The sequence below is a fragment of the Scyliorhinus torazame genome, chromosome 5 (assembly GCF_047496885.1).
Source record: "Scyliorhinus torazame isolate Kashiwa2021f chromosome 5, sScyTor2.1, whole genome shotgun sequence".
Lineage (NCBI taxonomy): Eukaryota > Metazoa > Chordata > Chondrichthyes > Carcharhiniformes > Scyliorhinidae > Scyliorhinus > Scyliorhinus torazame.
The window spans coordinates 302061550-302083544 of NC_092711.1; the positions used below are offsets into that span (position 1 = coordinate 302061550).

The 21995-nt window shown below is 50.5% G+C and overlaps 1 protein-coding gene across 3 annotated transcripts in view; it reads left to right on the forward strand.

The window, feature by feature from the left end:
• Window positions 1-21995, forward strand: part of tmem255a (transmembrane protein 255A) — a 158988-nt gene that overhangs the window by 109360 nt on the left and 27633 nt on the right. For all 3 annotated transcript variants that reach the window (XM_072505825.1, XM_072505826.1, XM_072505827.1), the window contains one exon: window positions 3534-3622. In XM_072505825.1, the coding sequence (XP_072361926.1) occupies window positions 3534-3622 (89 nt within the window). The remainder of the gene's footprint in view (window positions 1-3533; window positions 3623-21995) is intronic.

Here is a 21995-nt window from a genome sequence, read left to right on the forward strand (position 1 = left end):
ACCCCTGACCCCAGAACAGAAGCCTTAGCCTCTACGGTAACTAGCCTGGCGACATTACCACTTCGCCACCAGCTTCCCATCCCCATTAGTGCAGGAAAACGTTGTTGAAGAAAAAGATCAGCTGTGATCTCATTGAATGAGGGGCTCGAGGGGCTGAATGGCCTTCTCTGATTTCTTATGTTTTCATTGATTGTCACACCGAGAGGAAGGACTTGCTAAGATTTTTGCCTTGGAAGGTTCAAGACCTTTTCTGAGAAGTGATCTGATTCCTTCTAAGTTTGTTTTAACAGGCAGCTCTGCCTGATCTGAGTATGAGCACTTCCGGCCCATTGATCAATTCTCCCAGTTATACTGCAATATAGACATTGTAGAGGGGGACATGTGGAGACTCCAAGAGGGTGGGGTTCAATTTTTGGTAAATCTATTTTCTTTGTGTTATGGACGTTAGTTACTGTTTCAGTTTTCAATAAACTGAATCGTAGGTTGTAGCGCCAGCCACACACACTCCGGTGGTGTGACGACGTTCCTGGTTTCTGAAGAATGGAGATTAGGAAGAATCCTACATTGTCCCAGGGGAGGGGGCCCACCCCTCTATATACAGTCTGAAAATCAGAACCGTCATTTAAAAAGGAACTGGATAAGCAATTGTAAAGCACATATCGCAAAGATCAATGGGAAAGGCCTGGGGAGTAGATTCAGGGGGGTTAGCTCCAGCTGAAGAGCTCTCAGCCACGATGGGCTAAATGGCCGACTCCAGTGGCTGCTGTTTCTGAGCTTTGTCCTGGTTCATACTGAAAACTACTACATGACCTTCACTACATAGTGATGTAGTAGTGATGACTCTGAGATAGTTTCACAAGTGGTGATGGACAGGCACGAAACACACTGGGGTGTTAAAAAAAACTGTTTGCCGATGGCGGGATAAACTGTTGGAATTTAGTTTTCCTGCTATTCAAGGCGGGTTAAAGGCACCCCAATGAACAGGAACCTCATTTGCATGAATTAACATCTCATGCATGCTCATTAAAAGGCCACCTCGCCCGAATTACGTTCACCCTTCAAATTGAGGGTCGGAAATTAGAACGTTCAGTTTCGCAACTGTATCTAGGTGGCGTACACCCAGTGAATTTCACCTCCACGAATTTGAGGTCCATTGATGTGGCTTTCACCTGCCTGGGAACCTCACAGAGGTTCCCTCGAGTACTATTAGCAAACGCTGCGCCAAGGCCCGACCTGCGAGGCTGGCGAAGACTGGAAGTGGGGGCGGAAGGGGCTGGCGTTCGGGTGGACGGGGGAGGCAGGCTTATGGTGGATGAGTGGGGAGAGTGCCCGAGAAAGGGGAAGAGAATCTCCTGGGAAGGTGGAGATGCAGGGCACTGGCGACAGGAGGAACAGTCACAGCCAGAGGGGGAAGTCAGATACGATTGGGTGCAGGCTCCGGGTGAGAGTCTGATAGGTGAAGGTCTCATCGGGTGGGTTACAGATAGGGGCAAGTCAGGTGGTTAGGATAATGGGAGGAGAGGGTCAGGGTGGTCATGGGGACGGTAATGGCCGTTGTCTCTGAGGGTCGCGATAGTATCCAGGGTAACCAGGGGGGAGGTTCAATGGTGACAGAGGGGAGAGGAATGATGATATCGGGTGGGCCTGTAGTGATTTGGGGGGAACGAGGCAACTGGATGTTAAAGATGTTTGCTTGTGTCCACTGTGCTGAAGGCCACAATACAGCAAGTTTGCCCCTGACCCATGGGTCGCATAACATCGAGATCCCAGCAAGAGGTTGAGCTGCTGTTCATTGGGTGTAATTTCCCATCGGCAGCTGCCAGAGACAGGGATGAATCAAGGGAGGGCGGAAAAGGGGCACAACTGGTGGAGGGCAGCCAATATTGTGACTCCAAAGCTTGATTCTCCCAGGTGAATGATCATGGCTGACAAGGACCATGCAGTTAGTCTTTCTGCGCTGCTAAGGCAGTCACTCTATAGCGTTTCGAGGATAGTGGAAACAAGTGGAAAAATATCAGTGAAGCTTCTTGGACTTGGCTCTCATCATCCTAGTCAAAGAGCAGTGTTGCCATATGCATTCATGTATGAACAGGAGGAACACCCAACGCTTCCTCCAGGATGTCCTTTACCTAGAAGGGGTGGGATGGGGATGCCATTACTAGATGGAGGCCATGCGAAAGGCTTAGCACTGGCCTGTTGGCTTTGAGATGGAGGGAAACCTGTAAAGGACATGTGCACAATGTATTATTTCAGTTCATTCACACATCCACTGAGCGTCGATGATGCGGACTCCAGGCAACCCTGCCTTAGTAATGGTTCTCATTGAGATGAGGAGCAGGAGGGCCAATCACCAGTTGGCACAGGGTCATGAGGAGCAAGGGTTGAACAACAAGAGGTAGTGGGGCTTTCAGAAGGTCAAGATGCTGGGAGGCATGGACCACCGTGATGATGAGAATTGACCTGACCGTGGGTGTATCACCAGCGGTGTTATTATCTAGAGATGACGAGAAGGCAATGCCGGTGGCCCCCTCGTATGTCCCAGGGTGTGATTGCTCACATCTGCGAGTTTCTGCAGAAGAGCTGTGACCCCATGGACTCTGGAGGAGAAATGCGGAGTTCCTGGCCTGCCCTGGGTGATTGTCTGGGTGCTATGAGGTGTCGAATGGCAGGGTGGGAGACCTTCTGCCTGCCCCACCACAAGATCCGCCAATTAATGAGCTGAACAGAAACATTGCACATTTTCAGCATTCCCACCATCCAGCAGGAATCAGACCAATTTTACCACCAGACTTAGACTCCAGAATGAACAATTTTAATCAGTGCGAATCGTTTTGTTGCAATTTGTACCCGTTAACTATCTCAGCCAGAGCCCCAGCCAAGTTTCTGTTGCACATTTCAATCTGATTGTCAGAAAAAGGGCTGCATTTATTGATATTGCGAAACCACAGGTTTTTCCTGACTGGAGAGCTGAGTACAAGGGGCATAATGTCAGGATAAGGGCTTGTCCATTTTGGACCGAGATGAGGCGAGGTTTCTTTACTTGAGCTTTGCGAAGCTTTAGAATTACCTCAGGGGGCTGTGAATACTCAAACAATGTGAATATTCAAGGCTGCAATCTATAGATTCTTGAATTCTAAGGGAATCGAGGGAAATGGGGTCAAGTGGGAAATGGGAGATTGAGCTAAGGCCACAATCAGATCAGTCCTCATCTTCTTGAATGACAGAGCAGGCCCAAGGGGCCAAATGGCCTCCTCCCCTCCTTTTCTTAAGATTTTTTATAATTTTACAACAATGCCATGATCTTATGAAATGGCGGAGCAGGCTTGAGGCCCACAAGGCCCGCTCCGGCTTCTACTTTGAAAAGACTTCAGGCTCAAAATGTACGGGACTGTGTTTGACCGAACATAGAAGGAAATTATTTGCACATTGTAATGTCAAATAGGGTCAGTTGGTTTCTTTTTTCTCTGAGGGTAAATACAGAAATGAAATGTTTTTACATCATGTCAGATGACTGGATTTCTTCTTTCCAATAGGTGACGTGCCTGAGTCACTCGAGTGCTCCCTGCATACTGAAAATAAAGAGCAATACCTGTTACTGTTGCGACCTTTATAAGTGTGGCCGGTGGGTTTCACTTTAATCTCTTGGTTTGTACATTTTAATTTCTGCTTTGATGTGTGTTAACTCTTCTCCGTTTAGCACTTGTACTTTCCAGTCTAAAGCATGAGCAGTCATACACTTATACCAAGTCCCATTCACCAACGCCGCTCTGTTCGCTGACCTGTATTGGCACCAAGCCCGACAGTGCCTCAATTTTAAGATTCTTAGAGCGGCACGGTAGCGCAGTGGTTAGCACTGCTGCCCCACTGTGCTGAGGACCCGGGTTCGATCCTGGCCCCGGGTCACTGCCCGTGTGGAGTTTGCACATTCTCCTCCTGTCTGCATGGGTTTCGCCCCCACAACCCAATGATTTGCCGTAGGTGAATTGGCCGCGCTAAATTGCCCCTTAATTGGGAAAAAAATAATTGGGTACTCTAAGTTTATGGGGGAAAAATTTAAGATTCTCATCCTCGTTTTCAAATTCCTCGGCCCACCCTACCTCTGAAATTTCCTCCAGCCCCAAGATCTCTGGGCTCCTTTAATTCTGGCCTCTTCCACATTCCTGATTTCCTTCATTCCCCACAAGTAACAAAATCAAAACACAGAAAATGCTCAGCGGGACTGGCAGTGTCGGGTGAAAGGTCACAGACCTGGAACATTGGGTGTAATTCAATGCCTAAGTTTGTCAGAGGCGGGGTTGGAGGCAGGGGGTATATAAGCAGGCAGGAGGGTGCCAGGTGGGTACACAGTGATAACCTGGCTGCCTTCCCGCGGGCTGCCCCAGTCTGGGCGGGGAGCCTCGTGGACAGCCTTCCCGGCCCGATCCAATTAGACCCATAAATGGGCAATTGATGCCCTCTTATGGGCCATATCCTGCCACCTCTGATTGGCCACTAGCTCTTGGAGGGGTGGAGTTTTCTGTCCCCGGGGTCTGGATAGCTGGCCACTTAAGTGCCTGACTGGCACTGAATACCGCGAGCCTCCCCCAAAGGGGGCAACGCCAGGCTCTCGCCAGCTCTCTAGCCAATGGAGACCCCATGTCACCTGAATAAATTCCACCCATACAGATGCTGCCAGACAGACCTGCGGAGTGATTCCAGAATTTTCAGTTTTTATTTCAGATTCCCAACATCTGCAGTATTTTGATTATTCTAACTGCGCTATCCAGATCCCTCATGATCTTGAACATCTCTATCAAATCTCCTTTCAACCTTCTGCTCGCTGGTTCCAGCTCAGCCAATCTATCCTCATTACTGAAGTTGTATCCATCGTAAAGGAATGTGGCAATTTGGTGATGACACAGCCCTGGTTTGTGATAATGTCTTTGAGAGCAGTGTAGGGGTACCTATTCAGACAAGTGGATTGACTGAATGGTAAATTGAAACCTTCAATTTTAATGATGAGGTTTTAAAATTAATTGTTCCACACAGTCTCTTTTTAAACTTTTAATTTACCTAAAAATATTTACTGTTTGGTGATACCCAATTTTCTGCAATTCTGAGGACCCTTTATAATTTAATCCCAATCAATGCCATTTCCTTCGGATGTAGTGTGATTAATTGTCACAGTTTGCACTTCTATTGGTCATTGTCCTCATCTTTATACAGATGACATTCTGAGATCTCTAGGGAACCTATTCTTCTTTATCTTCCACATCACATATTGGTGCTCCCAGATAATTAGCCACGAGGGACCATAGGCATCTCTTTTTGTTAGAGAGGGACAAGTGGTTATATAGCTTGAGGGGCATTACTTCTCATCGAGCATGGGACAAGACCTCCATGAACCACCATTGTCGGTTTGGGGACTGAATCCACACCATTGCCGTCATTCTGCAGCACAGTCTAGCCAACTGAACATTGGGGCTCTCAAGCTCCAATGCTTAGATTTATTACAGCATTTATACCATGATTACTTGAGAGTTTTGCCTCGGCGGCAGGGGGGCGGGAGATGGACAAAACACTGTAAATTCAATCTCCACAATTGAAATTGAAATTACAGAGAAAAGGCACTGGCCAAGTTGACATGTTAAACTGACAGGCAATGATCCCTTCACAATGTGCAAAGAAGGATTCTACTGGTATCCAAGCTGCGATTCTACCGGTGTCCTACATGGAACTGAACGATACGGGTGAGGTCTTGGCCGCCATGTTATGGGAGGCGCTCAAGACAGTGATTAGCGGGGAGGGAAAAGGTGGAACGAGCAGAAATGACGAGGTTGTTGGATGAGGTTCTGCGGGTGGACAGGAGGTATTCAGAGGCCAGGTTTTATTTTGTGTTATAGATTTGTTCATTTATATACAGTGAATGAGAAAAGGTTGTCAAAACTATACATACTTCAGCCCAATGCTTACTGCACTCATCCCCGTAACCCCTTCCTTTCTTCTCCCTCCTCCACCCTCCCCAGTTCTAGCCAACACCTTTTTCTCAGTCTATCTAGCTGAATGCTATCCATGCCTTTCAATAGCTTTATGGATCTCAGTCAGATCTCAGTCAACATCTCTCTAACAAAGCCAAACCCAAGGCATGGGCCAGTGTATTTCGGATGGCAGGGTTTCTTACCGGCCCTCTCCAAAGAGTCAGCACCGAACACATCCCTGGTGTCCCCGCCTGCCCCCTCAACCTTTTGTCACTCGAATGAGCATCAGGTGGCTGCAGGCCGGACTTCTGCCCATCTCTGCGGAGGACATCCCTCCTTGGAGAGCTACCAGCCAATCTGATTGGCCGAAAGCTCCTAGTCCTTGCAGCGACAGGAGTTGCAGTGGATAGAAGAGGAAATGCATGAAGATGACAGCCCCAGGACTGAACGCAAAGATACGTATTCAGGGTCCCACTGTGGGGAGGGTTGGGAAGGGAAATTGGGCGATTGGGGTGTTGGGGGAGGGGCCAGTAGCGGGGAGGGAGGCCTTGTGACCACCGGAGCTTAAGGTTGAGCGACTGAAGTTAGAAGTCGGCTTCTGATGGAGGTACTCCCCCCAATTCCTGCCCACAGTCTAAGCTTCATCTTTTTCAGGCTTCCCCCGTGCCAGGGAAATTCTCTCGCCAGCCTACAAATTGAGGCTTGCTGGGAAATAGCCCGTACATTACCAATAATTGGCCATTTAAGGGCCTCAATTGGGGGCAAGGGGAAAAAAAAAAATGGGAGACGGCCCATTGGAGGCCATGCCCGCCCCAGTGCAAAATTGCTGTGGGGTTGAGGCAGGTGGGAAGCCTATTCCATCTGTTTCACCCTCCCCACCCTGCCTAAAAACCCATTTGCAGGAGAATGTGAAATACCGTCCATGAAGTATTTGCACTTCCAGTCATTCTTGTCCTTTTCGAAACCAAAGCTAAAATGTCCTCATTGAAGTGGAGGGAACGTCGGGTACACAATACTCCAGACCAAAGCCTTTCATTAACATGCCCCCAGTTTTATACAGAACAATACAGCCCTGTAGCCGCCTACCTTCTGTCGCAGTTGGAGTCACTTCAGGCTTGCCATCTTTGACTTGCATCCACCTATTACACTCCAGCTCATAATTCTGTACAGCTAGGGACATAAATTTAGTGCATGTGTTTACAGCTGGCCCTATTTCGGTCCAGATCCATTTCTTATTGATTTCATCCTCAAAAGTTATTTAGTCTACATCCCAATTTTGTGTCGAGCATAAACTTTGGTGGAATTCACCCATGTGGGACGAAGTTCTATGGCAGGGCGGGAATTTTGAATGTTTCCCGCCACAGACTGGCAAGAAACCATGCCATATTTTCCCGTCCCGACCGCATTAGGTATGCACCAGGGAGCTTTGCGCTGTATTTTGTGGCTGCCCTATTGAAAAGGCACCCAGCATCATTGACCCACCGTTCAAGAAAGAGGATGGACCTCCTGAAAAAGAAGATGGACCTCCAGGAACACTCTCGGGCAAGAAGCTGAACCTCCTCATGACATCGAAATTGGAAGATCCACCTGTAGGTTCTCCCTCCTTCCAGTGATGTGTTCTCCAGGGTTGTGGGCGGCCTGCATCCTGAACTCTGGGAAAAAACCCCGATATTGTTCGGGTGAGTCCTGACTTCTGCGCACCATGTTTTCCAGACGTGTTCTGGACCAGTGTGCATTCATGCTGGTGTCACGGAGAATTGGGAATGGGGGGATATTCTGGTCGGGCCTCTATCTGCATCTCAATTGTGGGATGCAAATTAGTGTCATGTTGGCCTCCAGCGGGTTTTCCGATCTGCCATGGTGGGCACCAGCGGGTTTTCCGATCTGCCATGGTGGGCACCAGCAGAAGATCCTGCGGGAAATTGACGCTGGCGTGAAATTTATTCTTGCCCATCATTGAACCCACCGGCGGGGCCTTGAGAGAATTCTACCCCTAGATTTGGGCCATTGTGCCTGTTTCAGCTCTTTGGGAAAAGCAGAATCCCTTTACAAAGTCCTGCAAATTTTGCTGCCCTAAGTATTTATTTAATTTCCTTTTTTAAGGCTACTATTGAATGTGTTTCTACCACCCTTTCAGGCAGTACATTCCAGAACAATTAGCAGCTGTGTCTAAAAACAGCCTTTTATCTCCCCTCTGGTTCTTTTGTCAAGTGCTGTCATAGTGTTATCCACAATCACTGGAAACAGCTTCTCCTATTTGCTCTGAACAGAACCCTTGGTGATCTTGAACACTTGCATTAAATCTCTCCTTTAATTCCTGCTATAAGGAGAACAGGCCCAATTTACAGGGTCAAAATGGTACCAGAGGCGGTCATTTGGCCCATCGGCTCCATGCCAGCGCTCTGTGGAGCAATCCAATCAGTCCCCTTGTTCCACTCTACTGCTGTAGCCCGACAAATGTCATTCTCATTCTCTAGTCACCACATAACTAAAATTCCACATCCCAGATACCATTCTAGCAAATCTCTGCACTCTCTTCCAAGACCTTCAAGGACAAACAAGACAGGGGATTATATGATGAACAGCAAGATCCTGGTAAGCAAAGGGACATTGGTGTGCATGTACACCGGTCACTTAAGGTTGCAAAGCAGGTGGATAAAGTGGTTAAGAAGGCATATGGTATACTTGCCTTTATTTATTTTTTTTAGAAATATTTTTATTCAAATTTTTACCTATTTTCAACAACCCCCCCCCCCCCCCACAGAAAAAAGAAAAACAAAGAACACATAAATAAACATCTTACAACCACATCACAAATTCCCCCAACATACAAACCCCCCATTAAGCAATAATAAACACAGTAGAAAACACAAAGTACACCTGTCCCCTCCCCCTGGGTTGCTGCTGCTGACCACCTCCTAACGCTCTGCTAGAAAGTCTAGGAACGGTTGCCACCGCCTGAAGAACCCTTGCACAGACCCTCTCAAGGCAAATTTTACCCTCTCCAATTTAATGAACCCTGCCATGTCGCTGATCCGGGCTTCCACGCTTGGGGGCCTCGCATCTTTCCACTGGAGCAGAATCCTCCGCCGGGCTACCAGGGACTCATAGGCCAGAATACCGGCCTCTTTCGCCTCCTGCACTCCCGGCTCATCCAATACCCCAAATAGTGCTAACCCCCAGCTCGGCTTAACCCGGGTGTTCACCACCTTAGACACCGTCCTCGCAATACCCCTCCAGAACCCATCCAGCGCCGGGCACGCCCAGAACATGTGGGTGTGATTTGCTGGGCTCCCCGAGCACCTCCCACACCTGTCTTCCACCCCAAAGAACCTGCTCAGCCTTGCTCTGTGAAGAACCTTAAATTGTATCAGGCTAAGCCTGGCGCAAGAGGAGGAAGAATTAACCCTACCCATGACGTCTGCCCACGCACCCTCGTCTATCTCCTCCCCAAGCTCCTCCTCCCATTTACCCTTTAGCTCCTCCACCGAGGTCTCCTCCTCCTCGTGCATCTCCTGGTAGATCGCCGAGACCCTGCCCTCTCCAACCCACACCCCCGAGAGCACCCTATCCTGGATCCTGAGTGCTGGAAGCAGCGGGAACTCCCTCACCTGCCGTCTTACAAACACCCTTACCTGCATGTACCTGAAGGCATTTCCGGGGGGAAGCCCGAATTTTTCCTCCAGCTCCTCAAGGCTCGCAAACGTCCCATCTAAAAACAGGTCCCCCATCCTTCTAATTCCTGCCCTGTGCCAGCTCAGGAACCCGCCATCCTTTCTCCCCGGGACGAACCGATGGTTATCCCGGATCGGAGACCAAACCGAAGCCTCTACCTCCCACCTGTGGCGTCTCCACTGCCCCCAAATTTTCAAAGTCGCCACCACCACCGGACTCGTGGTGTACCTTGTCGGCGGGAGTGGCAGCGGTGCTGTCACCAGCGCTCCCAGACTCGTGCCCACAGAGGACGCCATCTCCAGCCTCTTCCACGCTGCCCCCTCCCCCTCCATTACCCACTTGCGTATCATCGCCACATTGGCAGCCCAGTAGTACCCACACAGATTAGGTAACGCTAACCCTCCTCTGTCCCTGCTCTGCTCCAGAAACACCCTTCTCACCCTTGGGGTCTTTTTCGCCCACACAAATCCCATGATGCTCCTGCTGACCCGCTTAAAAAAGGCCTTAGGGATCAGGATGGGGAGGCACTGGAATATAAAAAGGAACCTCGGGAGCACTGTCATCTTCACCGACTGTACCCTACCCGCCAGGGAGAGTGGCAGCATATCCCACCTTTTAAATTCCTCCTCCATCTGCTCCACCAGCCTCGTCAAGTTGAGCTTGTGTAGGGCCCCCCAGCTCCTGGCCACCTGGATCCCCAGGTACCGAAAACTCCCTTCCGCCCTCTTCAGCGGTTGCTCGTCTATCCCCCTTCCCTGGTCCCCTGGGTGTACCACGAAGAGCTCACTCTTCCCCACGTTGAGCTTATACCCGGAAAAGTCCCCAAACTCCCTGAGGATCCGCATCACCTCTGGCATCCCCCCCACTGGGTCTGCCACATACAGTAACAGGTCATCGGCATACAGCGATACCCGGTGTTCCTCCCCCCTCCGGACCAGCCCCCTCCAGTTCCTGGACTCCCTTAGAGCCATAGCCAAAGGCTCAATTGCCAATGCAAATAGCAAGGGGGTTAGGGGGCACCCCTGACTCGTCCCCCGGTACAGTCAAAAGCATTCCGACCTCCTCCGATTCGTGGCCGCCGGGGCTTCGTACAGTAACCTAACCCAACTAATGAACCCCTCCCCGAACCCAAACCTCCTCAACAATTCCCAGAGGTACCCCCACTCCACCCTATCGAAGGCCTTCTCTGTGTCCATCGCCGCCACTATCTCCGCTTCCCCCTCCACTGCAGGCATCATGATTACGTTCAGGAGCCTTCGCACATTGGTATTCAGCTGCCTTCCCTTAACAAAACCCGTCTGGTCCTCGTGAATCACCCCCGGGACACAGTCCTCAATTCTGGTAGCCAACACCTTCGCTAACAGCTTTGCGTCCACGTTGAGGAGAGAGATTGGCCTATACGACCCACACTGTAATGGGTCCTTGTCCCGCTTCAAGATCAGCGCCCTGGACATCGTCGGGGGTAGGGCCCCCACCCTCCCTCGCCTCATTGAAAGTCCTCACTAATAGAGGGCCCAGCAGGTCCATGTACTTCCGGTAAAATTCCACCGGGAACCCATCTGGCCCCGGTGCCTTCCCTGCCTGCATACTCCCCAGCCTCTTAGTCAGCTCCTCCAGCCCTACCGATGCCCCAAGCCCAGCCACCTGCTCCTCCTCCACCCTCGGGAACCTCAGTCGATCCAAAAATCGACGCATCCCCCCCCCTCCTCCGTTGGGGGCTCAGACTTATACAGCCCCTCATAAAAGTCACTAAATACCCCATTTATTCCCACCGCACTCTGCACCGTGTTCCCCCCTTTATCCCTAACTCCCTCAATCTCCCTCGCTGCCTCCCGCTTCCGAAGCTGATGTGCCAACCTCCGGCCTAGCCTTCTCCCCGTAGTCATACACCGCCCCTTGCGCTTTCCTCCACTGCACCTCTGCCTTCTTGGTAGTCAACATGTCGAACTCGGCCTGGAGGCTTTGTCGCTCCTTGAGTAGTCCCTCCTCGGGGACCTCGGCATATCTCCTATCCACCCTTAAAATCTCCCCCACCAATCTCTCCCTCTCTCTCCTCTCCATCTTCTCAATGTGGGCCCTAGTGGAGATTAGCTCTCCCCTAATCACCGCCTTCAGTACCTCCCAGACCACCCCCGCCTGCACCTCCCCATTATCGTTAGCCTCTAGATAGCTTTCAATGCACCCCCGGATCCGCCCGCTCACCTCCTCACCCGCCAGCAAGTCACATCCAGGCGCCACAGCGGGCACTGGTCCCTCTCCTCCCCTAACTCCAGCTCCACCCAATGCGGGGCATGGTCTGAGATGGCTATGGCCGAATACTCTGTGTCCTTCACCCTCGGGATCAGTGCCCTGCTCATAACGAAGAAGTCTATCCGGGAGTAGGCTTCATGGACGTGGGAAAAAAAATAAAATTCCCTGGCCCCCGCGGGGCCTGACAAACCTCCATGGGTCCACTTTTCCCATCTGGTCCATAAACCCCCTCAGCACCTTGGCCGCCGCCGGCCTCTTACCCGTTCTGGACCTGGAGCGGTCCAATGCTGGATCCAGTACCGTGTTGAAGTCCCCCCCCATTATCAAGCTCCCTGCCTCCAGGTCCGGAATCCGGCCCAACATGCGCCGCATAAATCCGGCATCGTCCCAATTTGGGGCATATACATTCACCAAGACCACCCACACCCCCTGCTGCTTACCGCTCACCATTACATACCTCCCTCCATTGTCTGCCACGATGTTCAGTGCCTCAAACGACACCCGCTTCCCCACCAAAATCACCACCCCTCAATTCTTTGCGTCCAACCCCGAATGGGAAACCTGCCCTACCCACCCCTTTCTCAGCCTAACCTGATCTGCCATCCTCAAATGCGTCTCCTGGAGCATGACCACATCTGCCTTCAGTCCCTTCAGGTGCGCGAACACCCGGGCCCTCTTGACCGGCCCGTTCAGGCCTCTCACATTCCAAGTTATCAGCTGGATTAGGGGGCTTCCCGCACCTCTCCCACCCCTGCCGATGAGCCATCCCCTTTTCTAGACCAGCCACTTGCCCGCGCCTCCCGCACTCTCCATTCCCCCCAGCGGCAGACCCCCGCCCCGACTCTCTCTCCGAGCTCCAGCTCCCCTTTGGTCTATGCAGCAGCAACCCAGTTTCCCCCCCTGGCTGCGTCGCTCCCCCCATAGCACTCCCGTAAGTCAGCTGACTCCTGCTGACCCCGGCCACTCCATCGACCCCCCAGTGTGGTAGTCTCCCACCCCCGTCCATCAGCGTGCGCTCCTCTCCAACACCGCCCTTCCCCCCCGGCCCTGCCCCCTTCCTTCCCTAGCGTGGGAAAAAGCCCCCACTTTCCATCGAACCGGCCCCGCCCTCTCTTTCGCAGCTCCCTTTTGCGGTCTAATCCCAGCTCCCCCACCTCGAGCCTCCCATCTCCCCTCCCCCCACCGACGCCCACACTCTCACAAAACCCCCACTTCGAACCATTTCACCCTACCCCACCCAGCACTCAAGGAAACAATACAGAACAGAAAAGAACATCCCCCAACATCCCCCAAAGCACAGTAACCACAGTAGGCCCCCGCGACCTCCCCTCACAACCGACCCTCATTCCGTGTCCAACTTTTCGGCCTGAATAAAGGTCCACGCCTCCTCCGGCGTCTCAAAGTAGTGGTGGCGGTCCTTAAACATGACCCACAGTCGCGCCGGCTGCAGCATCCCAAATTTCACCCCCTTCCGATGCAGAACCGCCTTAGCCCGATTGTACCCGACCCTCTTCTTGGCCACCTCCGGGCTCCAGTCCTGGTATATCCGGACCTCTGCATTCTCCCACCTGCTGCTCCGCTCCTTTTTTGCCCATCTTAGGACAAACTCCCTGTCCACCAAGCGATGGAACCGCACCAATACCGCCCGCGGCGGCTCGTTAGACTTGGGCCTCCTCGCCTGGACTCGGTGGGCCCCATCCAGCTCCAGGGGCCTTGGGAAGGCACCCGCGCCCATCAACCTGTTCAGCATCGTGACCACATATGCTCCAGCATCCGACCTCTCCACTCCCTCTGGGAGACACAGAATCCGCAGATTCTTCCTCCTCGACTGATTCTCCATGTCCTCAAACTTCTCCTACCATTTCTTATGCAGCACCTCGTGCGCCTCCACCTTCACCGCCAGGCCCAATATCTCGTCCTCATTCTCCGAGGCCTTCTGCCGCACCTCCCAGATCGCCGCCCCTTGGGCCTTCTGGGTCTCGACCAGCTTGTCGATCGAAGCCTTCATCGGCTTCCAGCAGCTCTGCTTTCAATTCCGTGAAGCAGCGCTTGAGAAACTCCTGCTGCTCGTGCGCCCACGCTGCCTGGTCTCCACCCGCCACCATCTTGGCTTTCCTCCCGCGCACTTTTCGCTGCATCAGAATTACTTTTTTCACCGCTCCACTCCTGATCCAATCCATCGATCGCGGGCCAGACCCCTTTTGAGTCCCCCCCCCCGGTGCAGGAATCCCCCTCCCCCCCCCCCCCCCCACAGGCCTCCCCCTCTAGCGTTCCCGCGCTGTTCCCGCCTGCAGTGACCAGGTGTGGACGGCGCCGGTGGGAACCTGTCGTGTTGGGCAGGCCGCTCGGCCCATCCGGGACGGAGAATCGGCGCTCGCCCGTTACAAACAGCGAGCGGCGATTCTCCGAGCGGCCAGCCGTGATTCTCGCCACGCCAGTTTGGGGGGGGGGGGTGGGAGACTCGCGTGCGGGTGCCGGGGCGGCGTGGCACGACTCAAGGGGCGACCCGATGATTCTCCCACCCGGCGTGGGGGGGGGGGGGGGGGGGAGAATTCCGCCCCACATTTTTCCATGTGACAAGTAATTTTGTTTTGAATTATATTCTCTACGTGTTTGCCCACCACCTAGAATAGCCCTTTGGCAGGCCTACTGTTACTGGGTTTATGTCTCTTCCTTTCTCTGAACAGCAATGTAACATTTGTAATCCTCCAGTCCTCCGGCTGCAATCCACGTGTCTAAGGAGGATTGAAAGTTTGTGGCCTCAGCTTCTGCTATCTTCACCCTTGAATTCCTCAGTAACCTTGGGTGCATCCTATCTCGATAAGCACTGCTAACTTAAAGCACTGCTAACCTAAAGCACTGCTAACTTAAAGCACTGCTAACCTTTTAAGTATTTTCATTTTATCTATTTTTATCCTATCAAATTTCTCAACTTTACTGTGACATTTTCAGCAACCTCTCCTTCAGTAAATAGGGATGTAATTTCGTGACAGTGCTTTCAATATTCTGCCCCAGATTGTTAATGAACAGGAGGTGACTTGGCCCAGATCTCTGGTGAACCTCCCTCGAGACTAAACCTTATTGAAGGATTGACCAGATTCAAACCATCTCTGGCTGATTTGCAATCTATCTTGTTATATTCCCCTTGATGCCATTAGTCTTAATTTTAGCACAAAGTCCCTTGTGTAGCGCTTTTGTCAAAAAGCCTTTCTAGAGATAAAAATATATCACATTCCTGCATCCTAAACTAATTCTCAATGAACTGGGAATGCAGGGGAAACATTTTAAAAAGGTAGAGCAATAGCTTCTACTACTGGCTGTTGACCAAGAGAAAACTATTGTCTTGGAACAGCTACAAGAAAAATGGTCTACGGGAAAAGTCTGATCAGGAGATAAGAGAAGAGAGTGTGGGAGGCAGACCCTTGGCTAGGCAGCCAGCAACACCTGGAGGAGGGTGCGAGTGGAGGATACCAAACAAAGCAGCCAGCAGCAGCTAGACGCGAATACGAGAGGAGGATCCTGGGCCAGGCAGCCAGCAGCACCTAGAGGGTGCGTGAGGAGGACACCGAACCAGGCAGTCAGCAGCACCTAGAGGGAGGTGCGAGCAGAGGACACCGAACCAGGCAGTCAGCAGCACCTAGAGGAGTGCAAGAAGACGACACCAAGCCAGGCAGTCAGCAGCACCTAGAGGAGGGTGCGAGAGGAGGACTCTGGGCCAGGCAGCCAGCAGCACCTAGAGGAGAGTGTGAACAGAGGACACCAAACCAGGCAGTCAGCAGCACCTAGAGGAGAGTGTGAACAGAGGACACCAAACCAGGCAGTCAGCAGCACCTAGAGGAGTACAAGAAGACGACACCAAGCCAGGCAGTCAGCAGCACCTAGAGGGAGGTGCGAGCAGCGGACACCGAGCCAGGCAGTCAGCAGCCCCTGGAGGAGGGTGCAAGAGGAGGATTAAGGTGGCAGCTATCGGGAAATTGTTTGGAATCATTATTTTATTCACCATGAGACATTGGCATCGAAAGGAATTCCATCCAATCTTGAAGTGGTGTTGAAAGAAATTGTGAAAGTTGTGAATTTCATTAAACGTGCTGAATACCAGTCTTTTTGAGACTTTGTCTTCCAATATGGGGCTGAGCACATACACTTATTGTTCCAAACAGAAGTACGTCGACTGTTAAGGAGTCGGGTGCTAGTCAGAGTTTACGAACTGAGGTATCAAATCGACACTTCTTGAGATATTGTCTCCTCTGGCTGATTAATTTGCTAATGAAACTTGAATGCTCAGTATGTCTTGCGTTGCAGACATCTTTTCAATTCTAAATGAACTTAACTTCAAATTGCAAGGGAAGGAATCGATGCTTTCCAAAAGTCATTGAAGGTTTGGCAATTACGAGTACAAAGCCAAAATTATTGTTCCTAACACTGCTACGACACATAAAATAAATTGTGTTAGTAAGGGAACTGTCAATAGACTGGCAAGTCTTATTCAGTATCTGGCTACGCTGATCAACAGTTTTTGTCGCTACTTTCCAGGGGAGAAGTTTCAGATTTTGAGAGAGCTGAGGTGGATGAAAAATCCCTGTGAGCTTGAGACCCCAGAATCAGTTATTAATTTGCAGCTGACTCCAAATGAAGAAACTGCACTTCTGCACCTCACCTGTGACGTGGAGATGCCGGCGTTGGACTGGGGTGAGCACAGTACGAAGTCTTACAACACCAGGTTAAAGTCCAACAGGTTTGTTTCGATGTCACTAGCTTTCGGAGCGCTGCTCCTTCCTCAGGTGAATGAAGAGGTCTGTTCCAGAAACACATATATAGACAAATTCAAAGATGCCAAACAATGCTAGGAATGCGAGCATTAGCAGGTGATTAAATCTTTACAGATCCAGAGATGGGGTAACCCCAGGTTACCCCATCGCCCCAGGTTAGCCCAGGTTAACCCAGGTCGCATTACATTCATCCCCCACCATCTGGCCTGCAAAATCCTACCAACTGTCCTGGCTTGGTACAATTCACACCTCTTTAACCTGGGGTTACCCCATCTCTGGATCTGTAAAGATTTAATCACCTGCTAATGCTCGCATTCCTAGCATTGTTTGGCATCTTTGAATTTGTCTATATATGTGTTTCTGGAACAGACCTCTTCATTCACCTGAGGAAGGAGCAGCGCTCCGAAAGCTAGTGACATCGAAACAAACCTGTTGGACTTTAACCTGGTGTTGTAAGACTTCGTACTGTGCTCACCTGTGACAGCATATTAAAAACACAGCACAAGTCAATTAGGCTGTCAGCATTGTGGAATAGCACTTCCAAGGAGTATCCAGAGCTGAGTAAAACGAGCATTTTGTTGCTTTTGACCTTCACAACAACCCACATGTGCAAGGTTGGATTTTCCGCCCTCACAAAAATGAAGACAGCACAAAGGAACCGGCTGAACTCTGCACCTGATATGTGCATAGCCCTCTCCTCCTGTGAACCTGATTGGAGTGAGATCGCGAGGACCAAGCAGACACACCTGCCGCATTAAAGGTAAGAGAAAATGTGGGTCGCGAAGGTCGGCCGGCGTGGGTCGTGAAGGTTGGCAGTCCAAGACGTGTAGGAGTCCCCAGGGTCCTGCTCACCAATCGGTTTCTCACTTTGGATACCAGTGAGCGTCGGTTCCCTGGAGGAATGCAGTCAGAGCCACGATTGGTGTACCATAGGCAGCTCTGCTGTACAGGAGGGGAGAAAGAAGAGGGGAAGAGCAGCAGTGATAGGGGATTTGTTAGTTAGAGGAACAGACAGGCATTTCTGTAGCCATGGAAGTGACTCCAGGATGGCATGTTGCCTCCCTGGTGATAGGGGCAAGGATGACACAGAACGGCAGCAGGACATCCTTCTGGGGAAGGTCTGATCAGCCAGACGTCATGACCGACGTTGGTACAAATGACTTGGGTAGGAAAGGGGAATGAGATCCTGAAAGCAAACCATAGGGAGCTAGGAAGGAGATTGAAAAACAGGACCTCCAGAACAGAAATCTCAGGATCATCCCCAGTCCTGTGTGCAAATGAGTATTGAAACAGGAGAATTGAGCGCGTGAACCTGTGGTTGGAAAGCTGGTGTAGGAGGGAGGACATTGGGCTTCTGAGGCCTGGGGATCAGTTCTGGAGAAGGTGGGTTTGTAGCCAGCCAGATGTTGTACACCTGAACAGATGGAGACGAATACGCTGGCAGGGAGATTTGCTGGTGCTGTTTAAACTAGCTTGGCATGGGGATTGGAACCTGAGGGCAAATTCGGGAGACGGAGAATTAATGAGGGAAAGACAGAAGGAGCATAGGGTAAAAGATGTATCACACAGAAATTTGGCCGTGTTAAAAGGTATATATGTAAATTCTTGGAGCTTAATAAATAAATCAGATGAGCTGAGGGCACAGAGAGACACATGGCAGCATGATATCATCACTGTAATGGAAGCATGGCTTAAGGAGGGGCAGAAATATCAGGTCAACATCCCCTGGCATAGAGTTTTCAGGCAGGATTGGGGGGGGCGGTAAAAAGGTGGGGGTGTAGCATTAAGAATCAGTTACAGCTGTGAGGAGGGACGATATATTAAATGAAGCAACAGATGAGGCCATGTGGGTTGAGCTCAGAAATCATAAAGGGGTACACTGCTCGGACTGTACTATAGGCCCCCCTTATAGTCAAAGAGTTATGAGTGCAAAAGCAATAGGGCAGTAATCATTGGGAACTTCAAATACTCTAGAATATTGATGGGGATCCAAACAGTGTGAAGAGCGCAGAGGGTGCAAAATTCCTGCACTGCATTCAAGAGAATTCATTTAGCAAGCATTAAACCAGCCCAACAGGAGAGGGCGCAATTCTAGACTTCGGCTTAGGAAATGAAGCTGGGCAAGTGGATGAAATAGCAGTGGGGGACACATTTTGGAGATAGTGACCATATTAGAGTTAGATTTAGCATCATTATGGAAAAGGACAAAGATTGAATGGAAGTAAAAGTTCCAAAATGGGGAAAGATAAATTTTACAAGGTTGAGGGTTGAGCTGGCAAGAGTGGACTGGATACCGTTATTAGCAGGAAAAGCAGTGTTGAATCAGTGTCATATAAAGAAAAAGGGTGGCACTGGTACATCTAGAGGTTATCCAGAAACATACAGGCCGCGTTAAAGCAGAAAAGACAAGGTAATAGCAGTAACAAAAGACTTAATAATATAGAAAGTCTAGAGGAGTCTCGAAAGTACAGGGGGCTAGTAAAAATGGAAATGAGTAAAGCAAAGCGTGGATACAAAACAAATTGGCAGATGAAATCAAAGAAAATGATTTCTTTGGGCAGCACGGTAGCACAGTGGTTAGCACAATTGCTTCACAGCTCCAGGGTCCCAGGTTCGATTCCCGGCTTGGGTCACTGCCTGTGCGGAGTCTGCACATCCTCCCCGTGTGTGCGTGGGTTTCCTCCGGGTGCTCCGGTTTCCTCCCACAGTCCAAAGATGTGCAGGTTAGGTGGATTGGCCATGCTAAATTGCCCTTAGTGTCCAAAATTGCCCTTAGGGTGGGGTTACTGGGTTATGGGGATAGGGTGGAGGTGTTGACCTTGAGTAGGGTGCTCTTTCCAAGAGCCGGTGCAGACTCGATGGGCCGAATGGCCTCCTTCTGCACTGTAAATTGTGTGATAAAATCCGAAGACTATTTACCAATACCGTGGTGACCCGAGACATACACTGGATCCTTCCTGTAGTTAACAAAAGGGTTTCTTGATAAAAGGCAAAGGCATTTAATAAACAGACACAGAATATTTAGGTGGACACAAACCTCTATAAAACATCCTCTACGCCGGCCCCATGTTCTTCTGGATATGGTGCCGGTGACTAGCACATCATCAAGGTAAATCATCACTTTGGGAATTACCTGGAGGGGATTTTCCAACTTGCGTTGGAAGATGGTAAATGCCAAATGGCAGTCTGGTATACTGGAGGAGGCCTTTGTGGATATTGATTGTAGCAAAACTCTGAGACTCCCCATCCAACCCTAGTTGCAGGTAGGTGTGACTGAGGTCCAATTTTGAATAGGTGAGGCTGCCCAGCGTAGAGCTCTTAGAAACTTTAGAAACTGAACTGGCTTGATTATAACCAGCTCTTCCAATCTCTTTAATTCTGCTTCAACCTCCTGACACTGGTCTGGCTCTGAAGAACTTAGGCATCAAATCCGGATTGACATACATCTTGCCTTTTAGGCCCTTAATCCAGCCCAATTCCTTGTGGAAGATATTTTCATACCTTTCCAGCCAGTTGGGCCTAATCTTCTGTAACCAGTCTCTTCCCAACAGACTGGGTCTACATCCTTCCCTGACATCCAAAGGCAGATTGACCTCCTGCCCTCTGTGTGGCACTGGGGTGTTGGCTGTTCCGAGGATCTTCAGAGTTTCCCTGGTGTATGTTGAAAGCTTGGTTGTCGTACTCTTCAAGCTTATAGACTGCGTTCCTGCATAGACTATCCACTCACTATGGCCATCGAAGCCCCCATAGCAACTTCCATTTTAAGGACTTTATCACTTACCCTGAAGACAACTTCAATCAGGGGCAGCACGGTGGCGCAGTGGGTTGGCCCTGCGGCCTCACGGTGCCGAGGTCCCAGGTTCAATTCCGGCTCTGGGTCACTGTCCGTCTGGAGTTTGCACATTCTCCCCGTGTCTGCGTGGGCTTTGCCCCCACAACCCAAAAGATGCGCAGGCTCGGTGGATTGGCCACGCAAAATTGCCCCTTAATTGGAAAAAATGTATTGGGTACTCTAAATTTATATTTTAAAAAAAGACAATTTCAATCGGTGCCGTCTTATTCAATTGGACTGCGCGCTCTTCTTCAGAGCTCTTCTCCACTACGTTCAGTGGCACTGTGGACTGCTGCTGCTGGTTTTTTTTTGCATTGGGGCAATTTGCCTCATGCAGGAACATGCTTGAACATGCCCCCTTCGGTCGCATTGGAAGCACACAAACTCCCCAACATGGCAGGACCCCTGGAGATGATGCCCCCACAACGATAGCAGTCTACCTCGGATTCGGGTTGACCTCCCAGCTCCTTCCTGCTCCTTGGGTTCAGGCCCTGTCCTGAGTTTGTGTCTTAATTCTGCGATGTGCCTGTTGATCCCGCTCCAGATCTCGTGGCCATACCGCCCCATACCTGGTTAACCTCCCCTTCAGCCACTTTGAAACTCAGGGGCACCTTTTTAAGAGCATTCCATTGCCTGAGCTATTTCGATCATCTTTTCCAATGTAATTGTGGTTTCCAGCAGAAGCCTCTACTGGATATTAAGGTTATGGATCCCACAAACCAGCCGATCGTGCAACAGATCATTAAGTGCGGCCCTGAACTCAAAGTGCTCAGCAAGCTGGTGAAAACTAGCTATGAAAGCTGAGACAGACGCTTCATGGTCCCTCATTGCAGAGTTAAACTTGTAACGTTGGAGGGCTTTGGGTTGACATATTCTTTAACCAATTTCACTATCTGACCACTATCTGACCAAAGGTCTTCGAGTTGGATGCCTCCTGGGACTTGAGGTTCCCAATCAAATTATATGTTTGGGGCCCGCAAACTTGTCAAAAGTAACACCTGCTTGTCCTCGCCTGTGATCTCGTTTGCGGTAAAATAAATGGAGCCTTTGAGGGACTCCAACCCTCAAAACCTTGGTCAAATAGGTTGATTAGAAATGATAGGCATTTCCACTCATGGTTTAAATAATTCTGACTCTTTCTAGAGCTTCTATATTATCTCAACTGTTCCTTCCTTAACCCCGCAATTCACAACGGCTGTACAATGTGGTCGCTCGAGACAGACACTGGAGACTTACAGAGTTAACAAAGGGTTTATTGATGAACGGCAAAGGTAGTTAAATAACAGGCACAGAACACTATATAGCAGGTCTTAACAGGTCGACTCCCTGGTCCACACTGCCCGGGGCAAATTCCCCATTGGCCTGGGTTCACGTGCTGCTGTGCAATTGGCCCCGAGCTGGTCATGTGGCCCACAGAGCCCAGCCCCTTAAAGTGGCCACACGACAAATACAGTAAGAGCAAGAGAATAACTAAGGAAAAGGTAGGGCCTATCAGAGATGTACATGGTAACT